At 32.7% G+C, this 17,450-nt stretch overlaps 1 protein-coding gene across 1 annotated transcript; it reads right to left on the reverse strand.

Moving 5' to 3' along the window:
* On the reverse strand, positions 4,576-6,022 carry LOC109345016 (probable purine permease 4). The gene has a single exon (XM_019583766.1). The coding sequence runs from the start codon at positions 6,014-6,016 to the stop codon at positions 4,721-4,723; it is 1,296 nt and encodes a 431-aa protein (XP_019439311.1). The 5' UTR covers positions 6,017-6,022; the 3' UTR covers positions 4,576-4,720.

Below are 17,450 nucleotides of genomic sequence, written 5' to 3' on the forward strand. Positions count from 1 at the left end.
TAAAGCTAGACTTGTCGCCAAGGGTTTCACTCAAAAGGAGGGCATTGATTATAAAGTAACTTTCTCTCCAGTTTCAAAGAAAGATTCTTTAAGAATTGTTATGGCATTGGTGGCTCATTATGACTTAGAGCTTCACCAAATGGACGTAAATACCGCTTTTCTAAACGGTGACTTAAATGAGAAAGTTTATATGAACCAACCCGAAGGGTTTGTGACCATAGGAAAGGAAAATCTGGTGTGTGAATTAAATGAGTCGATATATGGACTTAAACAAGCTTCCAGACAATAGTACATAAAGTTCAATGATATCATTACGTCATATGGATTTATGGAAAACACTGTTGACCGGTGTATCTACATGAAAGTTAGTGGGAGCAAGTTTATAATATTAGTCCTATATGTCGACGATATTTTGTTTGCTGCAAATGATAAAGGGTTGTTACATGATGTAAAGAAGTATCTCTCTAATAACTTTGAAATGAAGGATATGGGTGAGGCATCCTATGTGATAGGAATAGAAATATTCCGTGATAGATCACAAAGATTGTTGGGATTGTCTCAGAAAGGATATATCAATAAAGTGTTAGTATTCAGAATGGAAAAGTGCTCTGCAAGGATAATTCCAATCCAAAAATGGGACAAATTCAGTGAAAAGCAATGTCCAAGGAATGATTTGGAACGTAAAGAAATGGAATCTATTCCCTATGCATCAATGGTTGGGAGTTTAATGTACGCTCAAACATGCACTCGGTAAGATATCAGTTTTATTGTTGGAATGTTAGGTCGATATCAAAGTAACCCCGGAATGGACCACTGGAAAGCTGCAAAGAAGGTTCTAAGATATGTACAAGGCATTAAGGATCACATTCTCACGTATAGAAGGTCAGATCATCTTGAGGTGATCGGTTATTTGGATTCAAACTATGCAGGGTGTATGGAGTCAAGGAAATCTACATTTGGGAATATCTTCCTAATGGCTGGAGGAGCCATTTCATGGAGAAGCGGTAGAGAGTCTACAATTGTTACGTCTACCATGGAAGCTGAGTTTGTGGCATGCTTTGAAGCCACAAATCATGCATTGTGGTTGCAGAACTTTACTTCAGGGCTTGGCATTATAGATGGTGTAGCTAGGCCGCTGAAGTTTTATTGGGATAATTTTGCAGTTGTCTTCTTCTCTAAGAATGACAGATATTCTAGAGGTACTAAACATATGGATTTAAAGTTCCTGTCAGTTAAAGAAGAAGTACGGAAACAGAAAGTGTCTATAGAGCATATTAGTACCAATTTAATGATTGCGGATCCGTTAACTAAATGGTTGCCGCCCAAGATTTACATTGGCCATGTAGAAAGGATGGGCATTATGGATAAGTCCTTATTAATGTGATTATACCTGATGTATATATACATGTATAGATGTTTGCTCTTATTGCATGACACATTTGAATTCAATGAAAGTTTCGTTTTCGTAATTAAAGTTTAAGTTATCTATATTACAGAATGTACTTGTATGGTTATGATGAAATAACTTGGTGAGTCTTTGAAAGGTAGATGAAGACTCAAATTAAAGTGAGTTAGGTTGAGATGATTGTGATACAAGGAAGGGATCAGGTTGCCTCATATAATTTGTAACCGTTATGATTCAATTATTTCAGCTCAATTTAAAGGATGATGATTTGTAAGGTTCAATAAAAGAGCGCAAGTAAAGTTATGAATCTTCAAGTCATCACATGGACCAAGTGGGAGATTGTCAGATTAATTTAATAAGCGATGTGGTCCATGTGCTTGAAAGTTATTAATCTGAATGAAAGTGCTAATGTGATGATGGTTGGCAATTAACTGATCAGATTAGTATGGTGTTTTGTTAACTCCATCCCCTCTCACTTCATGGACAGTTTACTTCCTTGATAACTGCTAAAAACATGCATTGGAATAAAAGTGACTGCAACATTCATTCTGTAGGACTCTCATTCATTTTCCATCTTACGAACATAAAACTAACAGTAAGAATAAGAGAAATCAGAATTGCATAAAAGGAAGTCCACTGCAGTGTTATAAAGGAAAAGGAAAAAAACTGAGTTTCTAATCATCAAGGAACTCATAAAGGGAAGTAGGAGAGGTGATAATAAAAGGCAACCAGAAAGAGCATCAGGAAAGAACACCAGGGAAATAGCAATGGAACCAAGTATTGATTAACTTTATTTTAATCACATGTAAATGTCATAATGTCAATATCCTAAATATATGATTCTTATGAACCATTATAAGCTCATGAAATTTCTTTAAAAATATTAACATATACAAGGTCAAATGATGAGATTTTAACCACAAGAACAACACGTACTAGAACAATTACATTATCCTCAAAGGAATTAATCCATTATTTAAAGGTTGAGGATACCCTAGCAAGGATTAACAAAAATCAATGTAATGTCAAGTTTGAACACCAAATTAGTCCTATAACAACTTAGAATAAAACACCATTAACTGCTTGTATTTATAATTTAGAGTAATTGATAATGTGTATGCAATTAAAATTTAGATTATAATGCATAATATCTATATATTATCAATTTATAAATTTAATTATGGCTAATATATAATTTATCATTTATTTGTTTTGTATTGCTAATAGTGTCACGTCTTTAATGTGGTCACTCCCTCCTGAGCTTTATGTTCACTTTTAATAATTTAAGAAAAAACGAAAAAGAGACTGAACAATGGCAGACGGCAGTTACCATTTTCAAAATAATATAAGGAACACAAATCCAAATTTGAAAATGAAGATAATTTCTGTTTTAATAGAAGAAAATGAAGCTAATTTCTGTTTTAATAGAAGTATAATCCACCTACCCTCTGGGCTACTTTAACTTTAATATTAAGTGTAGCTACTCAACCATTAATTGTTTTTGAAGGTTATACATTGTAAACTCTAAACGCTTCTGTTAATAATAGTAAAAGAAAAGGACGTTAACTTGGATGAAGCATGAAGTAGAAACTGCAACGTTATGAAGGTGATTAGTCACTATCTCATACATGTTCAGCCTACTCCCTCTAGACTCTATACTTTTTTGACTACTGACAATCTTTATGTTACCATGTACAATATGCTATGTGTCTAGGTACTTTATTTACTTACAGGTTACATCTATTATTTGACTCTGTAAAAAAGTTATAATATAATTCCAATTGTAAAAAGCTTTACAGAATATACTTATTTTATTTTTTGATATTCTTCTTTACTTTTTCTGATTGTGAGAATTGGACCGTACTGAATGGTCTGACCAGTTTGATTACTGATCGGACTTGAAAACGATTTTGGTTTACCATTTTAACTGAGTGAGGATTAGACCGCTTTGAACCGGGAAAATTTCAATCTGACTGTGTTAAACCAGATTGAACAGGGAAGTAACCGGATGGTTCACTTAAAAATTAAAAAATGAAACATTACTATAATATTTTGTTTAACTCCAGTGAAAAAGACAAATAGACATTACTTGAATGTAATTATACATGATTATTAATTATATAACAATTTACATTTGTATATAAATATATATTTATAGGTAAAAATTATTAATTATGTATAAAATCACCTGATTAGGCCAAACAATTTAACCATTTAAACCGATTAAATCTAATACGAGACATCTTTTAATTTTACTTCCTGCTTTCACAATATTACTTTTTCTTTTAAGAAGTTACTACTAATGAATACACCCCCTAATTAATAACAACACTTTTCAGATTTTCAAGTACATTAATTTAATTTGTTATCAAAAGACTCTTATTTATTTATGTATTTTTAATTGGAAATGTATTGAAAGAAAACAAGTATGTATAGTTTTACAAAGGAAACTTTTGTAAAAAAATACACATAAATTAAGACACATTCAATTAAAATAAAATATATGCAATGATAGTATAAAGATATATATACAATTGGTGCATAATTCATTTTTCATTTCTATTACTTCTATCTACGAGTCAATGCAAATTAAAATAATAGATGATATAATGACAATATAAAAAACTCTACACTAATAGTGTTTTCTCCAAGTAACCATATTGATTTTTACTCCTTAATTTCCGTCAAACAACCCAAAGAGGAGTTGAGTAAGAAATTCCACAAGTACCTACAAACCATATGACAAAAGAGACTAGTGGTTGACATCAGAAATATTGAATACATCTATATAATCATGAGACTTATGTGCCTTCAATTGATAATCAAGAATGTAATAACTATACACTAACAATTAAAAATGGCCATTACATCATTACATCATTCATCACTTATTTATATTTTAATTTTGAAATGTCAATGATCATTAAAATCAATAATAAATATAGATAGACAGTGTATAAAATTTTTCCACTATCAATATATCATTGTATCAAATCTCTCCAACACTAATGTAACCAAAAAAATCTCCTACGCTACCAGAAAGAGACATATATCCCTAATAAAATGTGCATTAATAAATAAATTATCAATTTATGATATATATGAGATTAGTAATAGCATATATCAAATTACAATCACAAATTCATCAACAATGGTATTGGCATTTGATGTAGAAGTCAAATTGGCAACGATTTAGTACTCATTAATTGAAGAGTTAATTATTTCATAAATAAACAACAACTTGCTATTTGATTCTTAATCAAACTAGCTAACAACAACACCACATTAATTAAACATTTATACCCTATCTTATCTTTAGCAACTGACAACACCATTCACAACATGAATCATCTCTGTGGATGACTCATTCTTTTTCCTCATTTCATTTCTCTGATCAACCATCTTACTATAAATGCCATAAACATAAGAGCAGAAACCCCAAATGCACAAAACAGTAGCCACAGCCTTAACACCACTGAAAACATCTCTGAAAACAACAACACCACCCAACACATTCATGGACAACAAAGCAGTCATGCATACACCACCTGTTAATGAAGATGTAAGAAAAACCATTCCAGCAGTGCCCATAAAACAAAATTGCCATGTCACAACATTGGCCATAATAGTAACATAGTACAATGTGGGACCCATATCAAAAACCCTTTCACTTTCTTCCTTCAGTTCAGAAAACCCATTATCACATAACATGCCTATTGTGGCCAACGCTGTTGCTGAAATCTCTATTATAAGCTGCATTTCCATCACCATTTCATAACAATACACCTTCTTGTAAACACTCTCCAACAATGGCATGTTTAATGCAAATAACAAACCTGCACCTATTGTGCAAAAGAATCCAATGAGGTATTTCTTTTTGGTGAGATCATCAGGTTTCTCATGGCTAGAGTCCAAGCCTATGAGGATTGAACTTAGGGTAAGTAGGATGACACAGTTAACATTGGAAAAAGTGATTTTTTGTTTCACAATGATGATAGAGAGAACAAGATTGAAGACAAGTTGGGAAGATAGTAGAAGGGCTGATGTTGAAACAGGAAGATATGCATTTCCCCATGAGAATAAAAGATTGTTTAACCCTAACAAAAGACCAAGAAAAAATGAGAAAAATAACATCTTTGGATTGAAATCAGAGAAGGGTTTCCTCTTAGTGAAATTCAAAAGATAAGGGAGATAGATTGGGATGGTTAAAAGAGGAAAACCTACAGATTGAACCCAAGTTGAAACCCATTTGCTTGAACCTTTGTGATTGAAATAGTACTTAGAAAGAAGACTTGAAGAAAGGGAACCCACAAAGAGCATTAGGTAGTTAATTACCAAAAGGGGCATGTACCTATTGTTAGTGCTAGATTTTTGATCTGCATGCAGCTGATGCATTGTGATGTTGTCCATTGTTGGAGATAGATGTGTTTCTTCTTCTCTAATTTCTTGATCAATGGATTCAATGTCACTTGTTTCGTTCTTAACTTGTTGATGATGATGGTGATGAAGTGTTGGGAGTTGTGATGTAACCTCCATGGACAAGAGAGTAAATGTGGGAGAGAAGAAACCTCTAAAACTTGGAATACAACATATTAGTATTCTCATTCTCATAGATATGGTAAAACTTATTTTGGTTTATATGTGGGTTGGAAAACAAAAGTTGATAAAAGAAAAACAAAAGTTGAGAAAGAAAGAGAACAAAAAAATGAAATGTTTTTTACCTGTTTGATGTAATAAAAAAAGGAAAGAAATTAAGGAGTAAATAATAGTTTAAATAAAAAATTGTACAGTGGTTAAGGTGTTATGATACATTTGTCAAATTCCAGTAATTTATAGCCATTATCATGACTCGCTCATTCTGAGCTTGAAAAAGAACCAAAGTAGTAAAAAAGGTACTTTTAAATTTTTGACAGATCTAAATAATATATTTATGAAAAGATTAAAAAGATATAAGGAACACATTAATTATTTTAAGAGTAAATTAAACTGATACCCTAAGTTTTAATGAAATTACATAAATTATCCCTCACTTTTTTACACCTACACAAATCTCCCATAGTTTTATACTTTCATTACATTGATTTGTATATTAGTATAAAAATTATGGGAGGTTTATGTAGGTGTAAAAAGTGAGGGATAATTTGTGTAATTTCACTAAAACTCAGGGGTAAGGGTATCAGTGTAATTTACTCTTATTTTAATAATATCATAACAAAGTTATAATTTGATTTAGTAGGAGGAAAAAAATGAGTAGAGTGAAAGTGGAGAAAAGAAAGATAAGAAAATGGAGTGTTTTTTATTATATTACATGAAAGAAAATAAAAGGAAAAAATGCATCTTAGTAAATTGAAAAATCTCCATTAACAAAAAAGCAAGTCTTGAACAAAATAATTTCTAAAAGCAAGAAACAATTCAGGGTATGCGATAAGTAGAAACTAAGTTTTTCTTTTATTTTTTCCTTTTCACCTTTTCTCTCATATTTTCATGACAACCAAACGCATGTTAAAAATATTATATAATAAATAAAAATTGGAAATTATATATCACGCTTTGTAATTAAATATTAATAGTTAAATTGCTTTGGGTTGGTAATTAGTTGATTTACTACATGAATCACAAAAAGTATTTTTCCTTATTTCTTTTGACTTTTTAAAGTTTCAAGATCACCAAGGTAGTATCTTATTATCATTTTTTTAGGTATTACACATTTTTTATTCAATAAAATTAATTTTAAAAATGTACTTTATGAAATACGTTTGAGAGATATAATTAAATAAGTAAATATAAGAAGTAATATTCATAAATTTGAATATTTGAAAATTACGTGAGTGCAATATTATTTTATTTTTTAATATTCTCACTTTATGAATAGATAAAAATTATAAATAATGGTCAAAAAATTACTTTCAAACATTCCCCTTATACTTTTATTTTATATGTTGGTATAGAAGATATATAAACATAATCAATTAAAAATATTTAATTATATTTAAATTTATATATAATCTTTTATATTTCTATTTTTAATATGCAATAATATTTATTCCTTTTCATAAACATAATATGCAATATTTAATGGCATTCACGTAAATTTGGATGTTTATCAGTGTATGATTATTAATCTTTTAAACAGCAACCTTGAAGTAAATGTCTGGTTTGACTATTCACTAGTCTAATATATGTATAAGATATTTTTATTTAAATATGTATATTAATAAAAGGTTATTTTTCATAATTTTTTAAATACCCTTATTTAGTTTTGCTTCTTCATTAATGGTCTTACTGAAACAGAAAAATAGAGATGGTAAAATCTTTTAATATGTGTAAATGAGGAAAATGATAGAAACGCTGCATAGAAAATGTTAATGTCTTATTAAAACTATGGTACAAAAATTCTACATGTCCTAAGAAAAAAAATTGTTTTATGAAGATAACTAATAGTTACACGAGATAATTTTTCATTTCTATTTTGTCCTTATTAATAGTTTATATTTTCATATATATCTTATTCTCATTACTTATTTCTATAAAATTAGTTATACCATTATCATTAATAATATATCTATATGTTTTATTTTTAAATTTTAATCTATATTTATGTAAGTATTAATTCATGATAATATATATTTATTAATTACAAATGTAGGTTGGCAAGATAATGTTTATCAAAACTGTAGTTTGATATATATAACAAATATTAGTAATCTACAATAATATAATATGTTCTACCAAATAAAAATTCTGGACTCATGAACATTACAAGCCCATTGATGTGAATGGATTTTTAATTATTTTCATATGATAAACAAAATACATTTTTTAGGGACAAGATAGAATCACTTCAATTATATAATTATAGAGTGAAATATTCATGTACCATCAGTGTAAAGATTTATATACAATCATTATATCGTCTATAATTCATTTATATTATTTTTTGGAAGAGTCGCTGATAATTAAATATAAATAATAAGTGATGTAGTCAAAATATATAAAACTCATACATTTTTTTTCTTCATAATTACATTCATGTATATATAAATTAATTGACTACTATCAACATAGAAACCTGATAAAACAAATATAAATTAAACTAAAAATTAAAAACCTTGTCAATACTTTTTCATGTAACAAAAAAGAAATAAAGTTCAAGTTTTTCATGTTCATTCTTTACTTGTCATCTTGCCTGAGAAGCGTATGTCATATCTCTGTATCAAGTTGCCTTGGACGAAACTGTTACGTGTGAACTTATATTTTGGACTGTTTGGCTCCAAAGGTTCAAACTTTAGTTGACTACATTGGGAAATGCACAAATACTCTTAAATGCACTAAGTGGAGAACGGTGCTCTTTAACTTTGCATGCCAAATAATATTTATTCATTATTGAAAAAACAAAAAGAAATTGTCTATTGTGCTATGGCTGAATTGATGCATAGATTGGAATGACTTGGCCATAGTAAGTTTTTACTGTTTAGCAAATATTAGTACTACACTATTATGTTATAATGATTAAATTTCATTACAGTTGTAAAATTCTAATATCTATATACTACTAATATAATAATTTATATTATTTTATTTAAGCATCAATAAACAATACATATGACATAATAACAGCATGAAAAATCTTATATTGTTTTAGATATATTTTTTCCTCATAATATAATATTATAATAAATTGAAATATGAAATGAATGAGGATAAGACTCTTCTTTTTGAACAGGTGTTAGTTTAATTGATCCAGCTCATATTTAATGTGAGTTTGAATTCCTTAACATATCTTATATTGGTGGATAATTGACATTCTTCTATAAATATTCAAAAAAACTGCAGTGCTTACGTACCCTGCTCCAAATCAATAGCCAGCCTCACCTCACCTCACTTGAGATTTTGTTTAATAAAAAAAAAATGCGAACCTTCTTCCATTTTATTTTATCTTTCCAACACGTTTAGGATGATACCTCCTAATAATCTATTATAAGCATTAATGGCTTTATAACAAGATTGAATAATACCTCATGTGTTGTCTTATTTAATATGAATTCCCTCAAAGGGTATTTATACAATGTAACTTGACTCTCAAGCAAGTCAAGAACAAGAAGTTTAAATTTGGCAAAGATAACAAATTTCCTAACAGAATTAACTAACCACTAAAACGAAAAGAAAATAAGTTTATATGGTGAACTTAAAACTACCTGGTCTGATATAAAGCAATAGCTTGGCAAAACTAAGGAATCATGCAACTGGCCAAATGCTTGATGCTTAAGGCACAATCAATGTTGCTTGTCATTGGAGCAGCCGTGTTAGCCATAATGCCAACTTCCGGTGCTTCTATATTGGTCACATTATTTGTTCCTGGTTAGGTAGCTTGGTGCACGGTATTTAGCTTTGGCTTTGTATGCTTGTTGGTGTTGGATTCTAGTGCATCAGCCTTGACTCAAAAGATGTAGTTGCATAGAACTTGGCCTTGATTTACTGTAGTTAGTGCATATATTCAATACCCCCACAAGCTGAGGAGTATATGTTTATTACTCCAAGCTTGGAAAGTAGGTATGATAATGGAGTTGGATCAAGTGCATTGGTTAGGATGTCTACAATTTGCTATGTTGTTGAGATTGGTAGAAGTTGTAACACCGCGAATTTTACGATTTGGAATTATAAGATTTTATTAATATTTTTACTAATTATATATTCGAAAATGAATTTCTGGGAATTTTAGGTAAAGAATTAGACGAAACTCTAGTTGAGTTTTAGTCTTGAACTTTTATTTCCTATTTTATGGTAAATATTGGTAATTTTCGGAGACAGTCGGTTCTGAATCACTGTCGGGGCCGAAATCCACCCGGTACGGCTCAAAAAGTGGTTTTTGAGTTCCGTAACTCGGAATCGAATTCCGATCGCACCGTTGGCTTCGTAATCACATTTCGAGTCAAGATAGACCCTGAGCTGGTCCATATCTATTTTCTAAATATTTTTCACTCGGAATGCCGAAATTCGAAATTCTAATAGGATATTATGATCGGGTGATTTATAATATCCGATCGGGTATTAGCCGATAATACTCGAGCATGTTTATCGCACGTGTCCGCGAAGTGGTCGTTTCGCATTGGGATGCGAGATTTGCCTTTCCATAAAGCAAACCTCACATCACTTTAGCAAATCACTCAATCTCACCATTAGCCACCCTAGGAGAGCCCCCCTAGGAGATTTTCATGATTGCCTAGGAGGGAAATCAGATTTCTCTCTCCCCTTAAGCACTCCTCACTCCACACTTCTCCTACACTCTTCATTTGCAAAATTTTTGCAAAGAAGAGGTAAAAACACTCTCTTCAAGTTTTCTCTCATTTTTCTCATTTCTTCTTCCATCTTCAAACCTTGATCTCTCAACATTCAACCAATGGATGTTGATGAGATTTAAGTATGATGTTAATGAGCATGTCAAGAACATATTTAACCGTTGAAATTTTCTAAAACGCTTTCTAACTCATTTTCTCCTCAAAACCGAAAATGGTGGTGTTCTTGAACTTATGAAAATATTTTGTTGAAACCATGAACAACTTGTGTTCATGGAGTTATTATAATATTGTATTACATACTTTTTATTGTTTTAGCCAAAGGGGACGATGATAAAGTCAAAGGAACCTTTAGGAAAATGTTTTGGAAAAATGAGAATGTATGTATATTTCTATTTGTTTTTAGCCTTAAAACAATGGGTTGAAACAAGTTGGAAAAGTAGAAACTTTTGTTAAAAAGGATGTTAAAGTTTATGAGTACATGAATGTCTCATAAAACTCTTAAATGATACGTTAAATAACTTACTTTAAAGTGGTAAGATTATCAAAGAATGTCTTAAATCGGAATATGTAGTTTTACTAAAAATCGTATGTTTAAAATGAATGGAAATCGTGAACGGACTTTCGATGAAAAAGGATGGTCAAGAACATGTAATGTTTGATCGGATGGATGAAATGGATGTATGATCACGATGGAAAAAGAGAAATGATTTTAAGTATTTAGTAACGATTTTAGAAATATCGGAAACTAACGGATTGTTATTGTGGTAGTTACGAAGATTTCGGTGTTTGAACTTTGAAACCAAACCACCCTTAGCCGACAAGTTAAAGCACGCTTCACTAAGGTGAGAGAGAACACATCGTGACATAGTGGTGTCCGAATATGACACCCGGATCTCCTAAACCATCTCAAAGGTTTTGGAGTTAACTTGGGTTTTAAGAAACCCAATATTTTTATGTTTGGATGCTTTTGAATATATGTGATTGCTGAGGAAATCTGACTTTAAAATGTATGTTATGCTTTTGAATATATGTTATGTTTATATATGCAAATACCATGTTTACTCTTGAATTATAATGTTTGAATGATTATTATGGGAATGATATGTATGTGATAATTGTTAAATTCAAGGTTAAAAAACATGTGATATAAATGAGAAATATTTTCCTTGAGAAAAGTAATTAAAATGATATGCAGGCTCTGCTCGCTTGAGCGAGAAGTGTCTAGAGAAAACGAGTGTTTTGGCTCGGGGTGAGACAGCTCTTGCTTGAGCTAAAATAGGCACCAAGAGAACTGATTGTTTTCTCGCTTGAGCGAGAGGGCTCCATACAGATATGGCTTGTTTTTAAGTCGTATGAACGATAACTCTCATATATACAAGAGCCTAATGGCATGTTTGTCATCAAGAAGTTGTAAAGGTAAATAACTATATGAAATTGTTGAAAGTAATATAAGTAAGGAATTGCTTTGTTAAAGGCGAGGCCCGATGGTGTGATATTATGCCCACGCAGCGAGATCGTTTGACCGTAAGAGGCTTGGCTAGAGGAGTCGTCCAGGATGATTCAGCGATGGTTCGCAGTGGTGCTGAGAAGTATTATGTTGTGCCCATGCAGCGAGATCATCTGGCTGTAAGAGACTTGACTAGAAACCGTTCAGGATAATTCAGCGATGGTTCGTAGTGGTGCTGAGATTATTCTCTTTTTGTTTATATGTTAAGATCGCGACCCACTAGAAGCATTCCCGATGGGAGATGTCTTAGGATGGACAAATCGCTAGAAAAGATGGATTAAAAGACATAATTTGCTAATTTCAATTAGGGTGCATATCCAAGGTAAAAAATGAAGTAGTGGAGAGGAAATGTACGGGAGACGAATGAGCCCCGAGATGTTGAGAGGGACAGCGTTGGTGGCGGTGATTCATCAGCAAAGTCTTGAGGGAGAGTCTAGGTGAGACGAGTCCCATGTATTCCTGGATGAGGTATTCTGTTGGATCGGACAGTACTCACAGCACAAACTAGACGATCTCTGACAACCCTTCTTAGCAATTAGGATCGATGAGAGGGATGCCCATAAAGTGTTTGATACGATACCATCCTGAAATGGACAGTTCCGTTGGAACAAATCGGTCATATATCCTTACGATGAATAATTTTGGTGCGATCGAATCGGCTTGTTATGAGAACTGTACTATCGGTTATTTCTGAATAGTTATTGGGAGGATAAAGGAGTAAGGATGGTGGACTCATGCATCGCATTGCATACTTGATATTCTTCGATATTGATTCTAAATTCTCGAGTTTTATACTTCATTCATCGTTATTATTTGCTTGTATGATCACATGATATATATGTACTCGTGTGTTGTCTTCGTGTATTATTCCGTGTAATTCCACGATGTCGATGACAAGTTTTTCATATATATTTTACTCCCTCTCTTTTCTTCTGGTGTATTTGTATGCATGTTCAGATGGACCCATCAACACTGATTCGAGGTTATCACTTCATTATGTCCCAGGAGAGGACATGGAGTGTTGAGGGTAATCGTCACACTTACACAGGTCCTTGTGACCTGGAGCTGGATTGGGTAAGAAATAGCTTAGTTCTGCATCTTCCACCTTACTACGCAGTTCAGGAGGCATCATTCACTTTGCCCAACCGAAGACATGCAACCGCCAGACTTTCTGTACTAGCTGAAGCTCGAGGCGTACCAGAAGTTGTTAGGATCTGGCCCCAAACAAGATTCTCATCATCATGATCGGCGCCAAGAGAGACAGACAGAGCCATGCCAAGGGGGTACACCCCGTTCCCCTTGATGGATTGGGGAGTAGATGAAGTGGAGGAGGAGGAAGACAACAGTGACTGTGTAGAGCTTATCTGCGTAGAAGATTCAGTTAAGGTCCTTGAGATCTCTTCCGACTCGGAGGTGGAGGAAGACTCTAGCGAGGCTTTTAGGGCACCTCCGGTTTAGGAGGTTTCTCTTTTGTTTTGTTGTGATAAGAACCCCTGTGAGGTACTTTTTGTAATGCCAAAGCCCCGACATTATTTTCTTTGTATTTTCAGTTTTTTATTTGTGGCGGCGATGATTCGATTTCGCCCTATGAACAATTCTGTATTTATTCAAGAATTTTATGAATGAGAAGTATTCAAAAAAGAATTGTGTTCAATTAATTATCTTCAATGTATTAAGAATTTTATTTCCGCAAGGTTTGAAAATGTGACGTCTTGAAAATGGAATAAGGTAAAAGTGAAAATGATTTGTAAGTTATAGGTTACATAAAAGAGAAAAAAAAGGAAAGAAAAATTTACGCATTTTTCTAAGAGATTAAATATATTTAATATGAAATGATTTTTGGAGCATTACAAGAATCACTAAAAGCTTTTATTTGAATAGAGGAAGTTGTAGGATAGCAGACACCTTGGTTAGGGTTTCCTTTGATGTATCTCAGAATTCTGCTTAATGCTTTGAAATGGCAGGTTGTAGGATTAGCCATAAATTGACTTAGTTGTTGAACAACAAAATATATATCTAGCCTAGTATTTTTGAGGTATATAAGTCTTCCTAATAGTCTTCTATAGTCGGGTGGATCAGGGTAATGTGGTGTATCATCTTGATGAAATTTAGTGGTTTTGACAATAGGAGCAGGGGCATGTTTAGCAACCAAGAATCCAGTATCAGAGAGTATGTCCAGGGCATATTTTATTTGGCAAAGAGATATACCATATGAAGATCTAGCAACTTATAATCCTAGGAAATACTTTAAAACACCCAAGTCCTTAATTCTGAATCTTCTATCTAAGTAGGTCTTAAAAAATTCTATTTCTGTTTTATTATTGCCTACTAATACAACATCATCAACTTAGACAAGCAAGACTGTGAAAGAAGAACCTATGTTCTTAGTGAAGAGTGAGTGGTCATGATGAGATTGAGTGTATCCTAGGATTAAGAGTGATTCAGATAGCTTAGTGAACCACTGTCTCCTAGCCTGCTTTAGGCCATAAAGAGACTTTTGTAGTTTACAGACTTTGTTGGGATTATTGCATAGAACTCCTTGTTGGATGGTCATGTAAACAGTTTCTTTTAAGTCACCATGCATGAATACATTGTTGACATCTAATTGGTGGAAAATCCAATTCTTGGAAGAGGAAATAACAAAAAGAATTATTATTGTTGTAAACTTGACAATATGTGCAAATGTTTCTAAACAATCAATGCCTTCAGTTTGGTTAAACCCTTTGGCCACTAGTCTAGCTTTATACCTTTCTATTGAGCCATCAGACTTGTGAAAGTGCAAAGTGTCAAGATATCACTTAGCTTGCCTATGTTTTGATGAAGACAAAGGAATTAGTGAAAGCTTAAAGATAACTCAACAAATCAACATGTCAAAGATTCAAGAGCTTCATGTCTTGACTAGAGTTTTTTAGTCTAGGTTAGGTAAACCTAGATGCAAATCTCACAAGTTCTAAAAACTATCAAATCATTTGCATGAGACATGCCATCTAGATTATTAGATGTTCATGCATTAATCATACATGTTATTTGTGCATTTTAGGCATAACATAATGGTAAAACATGTATAGTTGATAAGCATAACATATAGGTAGTTTACCATTTAATATCTTAACTGAAAATATGTCAGTTAATTGATTAAGTAAGGCTTCAATCGATTAACGAGAAAATAATTTTAACAGTTTCAATAGATAACTGAAAAACGGATTTCAGTTATTCTCAAACAACTTGTTAATCGATTAACATGCAGCTTAAGCGATTAACTGGGCGTCTAACAACTTTTCTATATAAATTGTATTTTCAACAGATTTCATATACGAATTAGATCATTCATTCATTCAGTTTAGAATTACTAAGTTGCATATTTTCTTGTTCAATGTATGTCATATAGGCAGAGAGAATTGCATGTAAGATTAGAGTGAGATAGTATCATGCTTAGAGATTAACATGTCATCCATTCCATGTTATTAAATGTGTTCATCATTCTATCTTCTTCTTCCATGATTCTTTCATTACTTTTTAGAGATTTCTTAAGGGTAGAAATTATATGTTCTTCACGATTCTGATCTTATACATATTCTTGATAATTGTGAGATTTGTATAGGGTTTATAGTTTGTTCTTGATTGTAACATTTAAGCATTTTAGTGCTTCACATTACTCTATTTTTTGTGTATTTTTGTAATAAGGAAAGTCGTCTCTTGGCGTCGTACCACCAATGAGATACTTAGAGTCTTCACCAAGACTTAAAGGTCTTGAGTTTAGAACATAGTCTTGGTTGGGGCTAGATCGTAGGAAAGGTTTTTCTAGGCGATTGGTAAGGTCATACCAAGGTAGGGGTTCTGGTTATTCAAGAAGGTAGCGTTCAAGGTCTTGTAATCGGAACTGTGTATGTAAGATACATTGGCTTCAATTTTAGTGAAGAAAATCTCCCGAGATCGGAAGGGGAGGACTGGATGCAGTGTTGCAGTGGACCGCAAAACAAACCAGTATAAAAACTTGTTGCAAGTTGTTTCTTTCCCTTATCTTTTTACTATTTTAAAGTGTTTTTAATTGCCTATTTTAGCTGATAATTTGAATATTGTAAATATGCCATATAAATATCATTTCTGTTCAAATATATCTGCTATATCATTTCTGTATAATCTGTGAGTGGTTGTGCAATTGAACCATTCAACAACTGTTAATTCTATGCGACTTAATCGATGAAGGCAGTCTTTAATCGATTAACTGAGTGATTTTCCAGAATAGGGCTTTGGTGTGAATAGCGGTATTTGGGAACCGCGACACCTATTCAACCCCCATCTAGGTATATTCTGTCACTGATATCTAACAAGTGGTATCAGAGCTAGTACGACGTGCTAGCTCAACCGCATACGCGTGATCCTTAGAGGAAAACAAATAGGCTCCACCAACCCCTTTGGCGGTGATGGCTCATCCATTAACCGCCCTCCTGTATGTAGTGGCGAAGGATATGTCTACTGGAAAGTTTGCATGGAAATCTTTATAGAAGCCATTGACTCAGATATTTGGGAATCCGTAGTCAACAGGCCCTTCATTCCATAACATTTAGTGGACGATGAACCGAAAGATAAACCGAAAAGCCTATGGACCCATGATGAACGCAAAAAGGTTCAATATAACCTATATGCTAAAAACATCATCACATTGGTCCTATCTTATGATGATTTCTTTCGGGTGTCGCAGTGCCAAAGTGCAGAAGAAATGCGGGACATTTTACAAGTGATTCACGAAGGCACTAGCGAAGTCAAGCGTGTCAGGCTGAATGCCCTGACACATGAATATGAGTTTTTTAGTATGTTACCGAGTGAGTCTACCAGTGACATGCAAAAACGATTCACTCATATAGCTAACCATTTAGTTGCTTTAGATAAAAAATTTACCGAATGAGAGTTTACTAACAAAGTTTTACACTCTCTTGATAGGAGATGACAACCATAACAGCTATCGTGGAATCCAAGGATCTTCACTCCATGCCTTTGGCGACATTATTTGGAAAGCTTCAAGAGCATGAAATGGAGCTTGGAAGCCTGACTATGCATGAAGAATCAGATCAAAAAAATAAAAGTATATCTCTCAAGGCAACAACGTCTCAATCTACAGAAGAGAGAGAAGAAGATGAATCTGATTCAGACATGGATGATGAAACTTTGAGCCTTCTCGTATGCATATTCGCGAAATTCCTAAAGAAAGTAGGCATCAAATGTTTCCAAAATAAAGAAGCGC

This window comes from Lupinus angustifolius, chromosome LG04, assembly GCF_001865875.1.
Source record: "Lupinus angustifolius cultivar Tanjil chromosome LG04, LupAngTanjil_v1.0, whole genome shotgun sequence".
Classification (NCBI taxonomy): domain Eukaryota; kingdom Viridiplantae; phylum Streptophyta; class Magnoliopsida; order Fabales; family Fabaceae; genus Lupinus; species Lupinus angustifolius.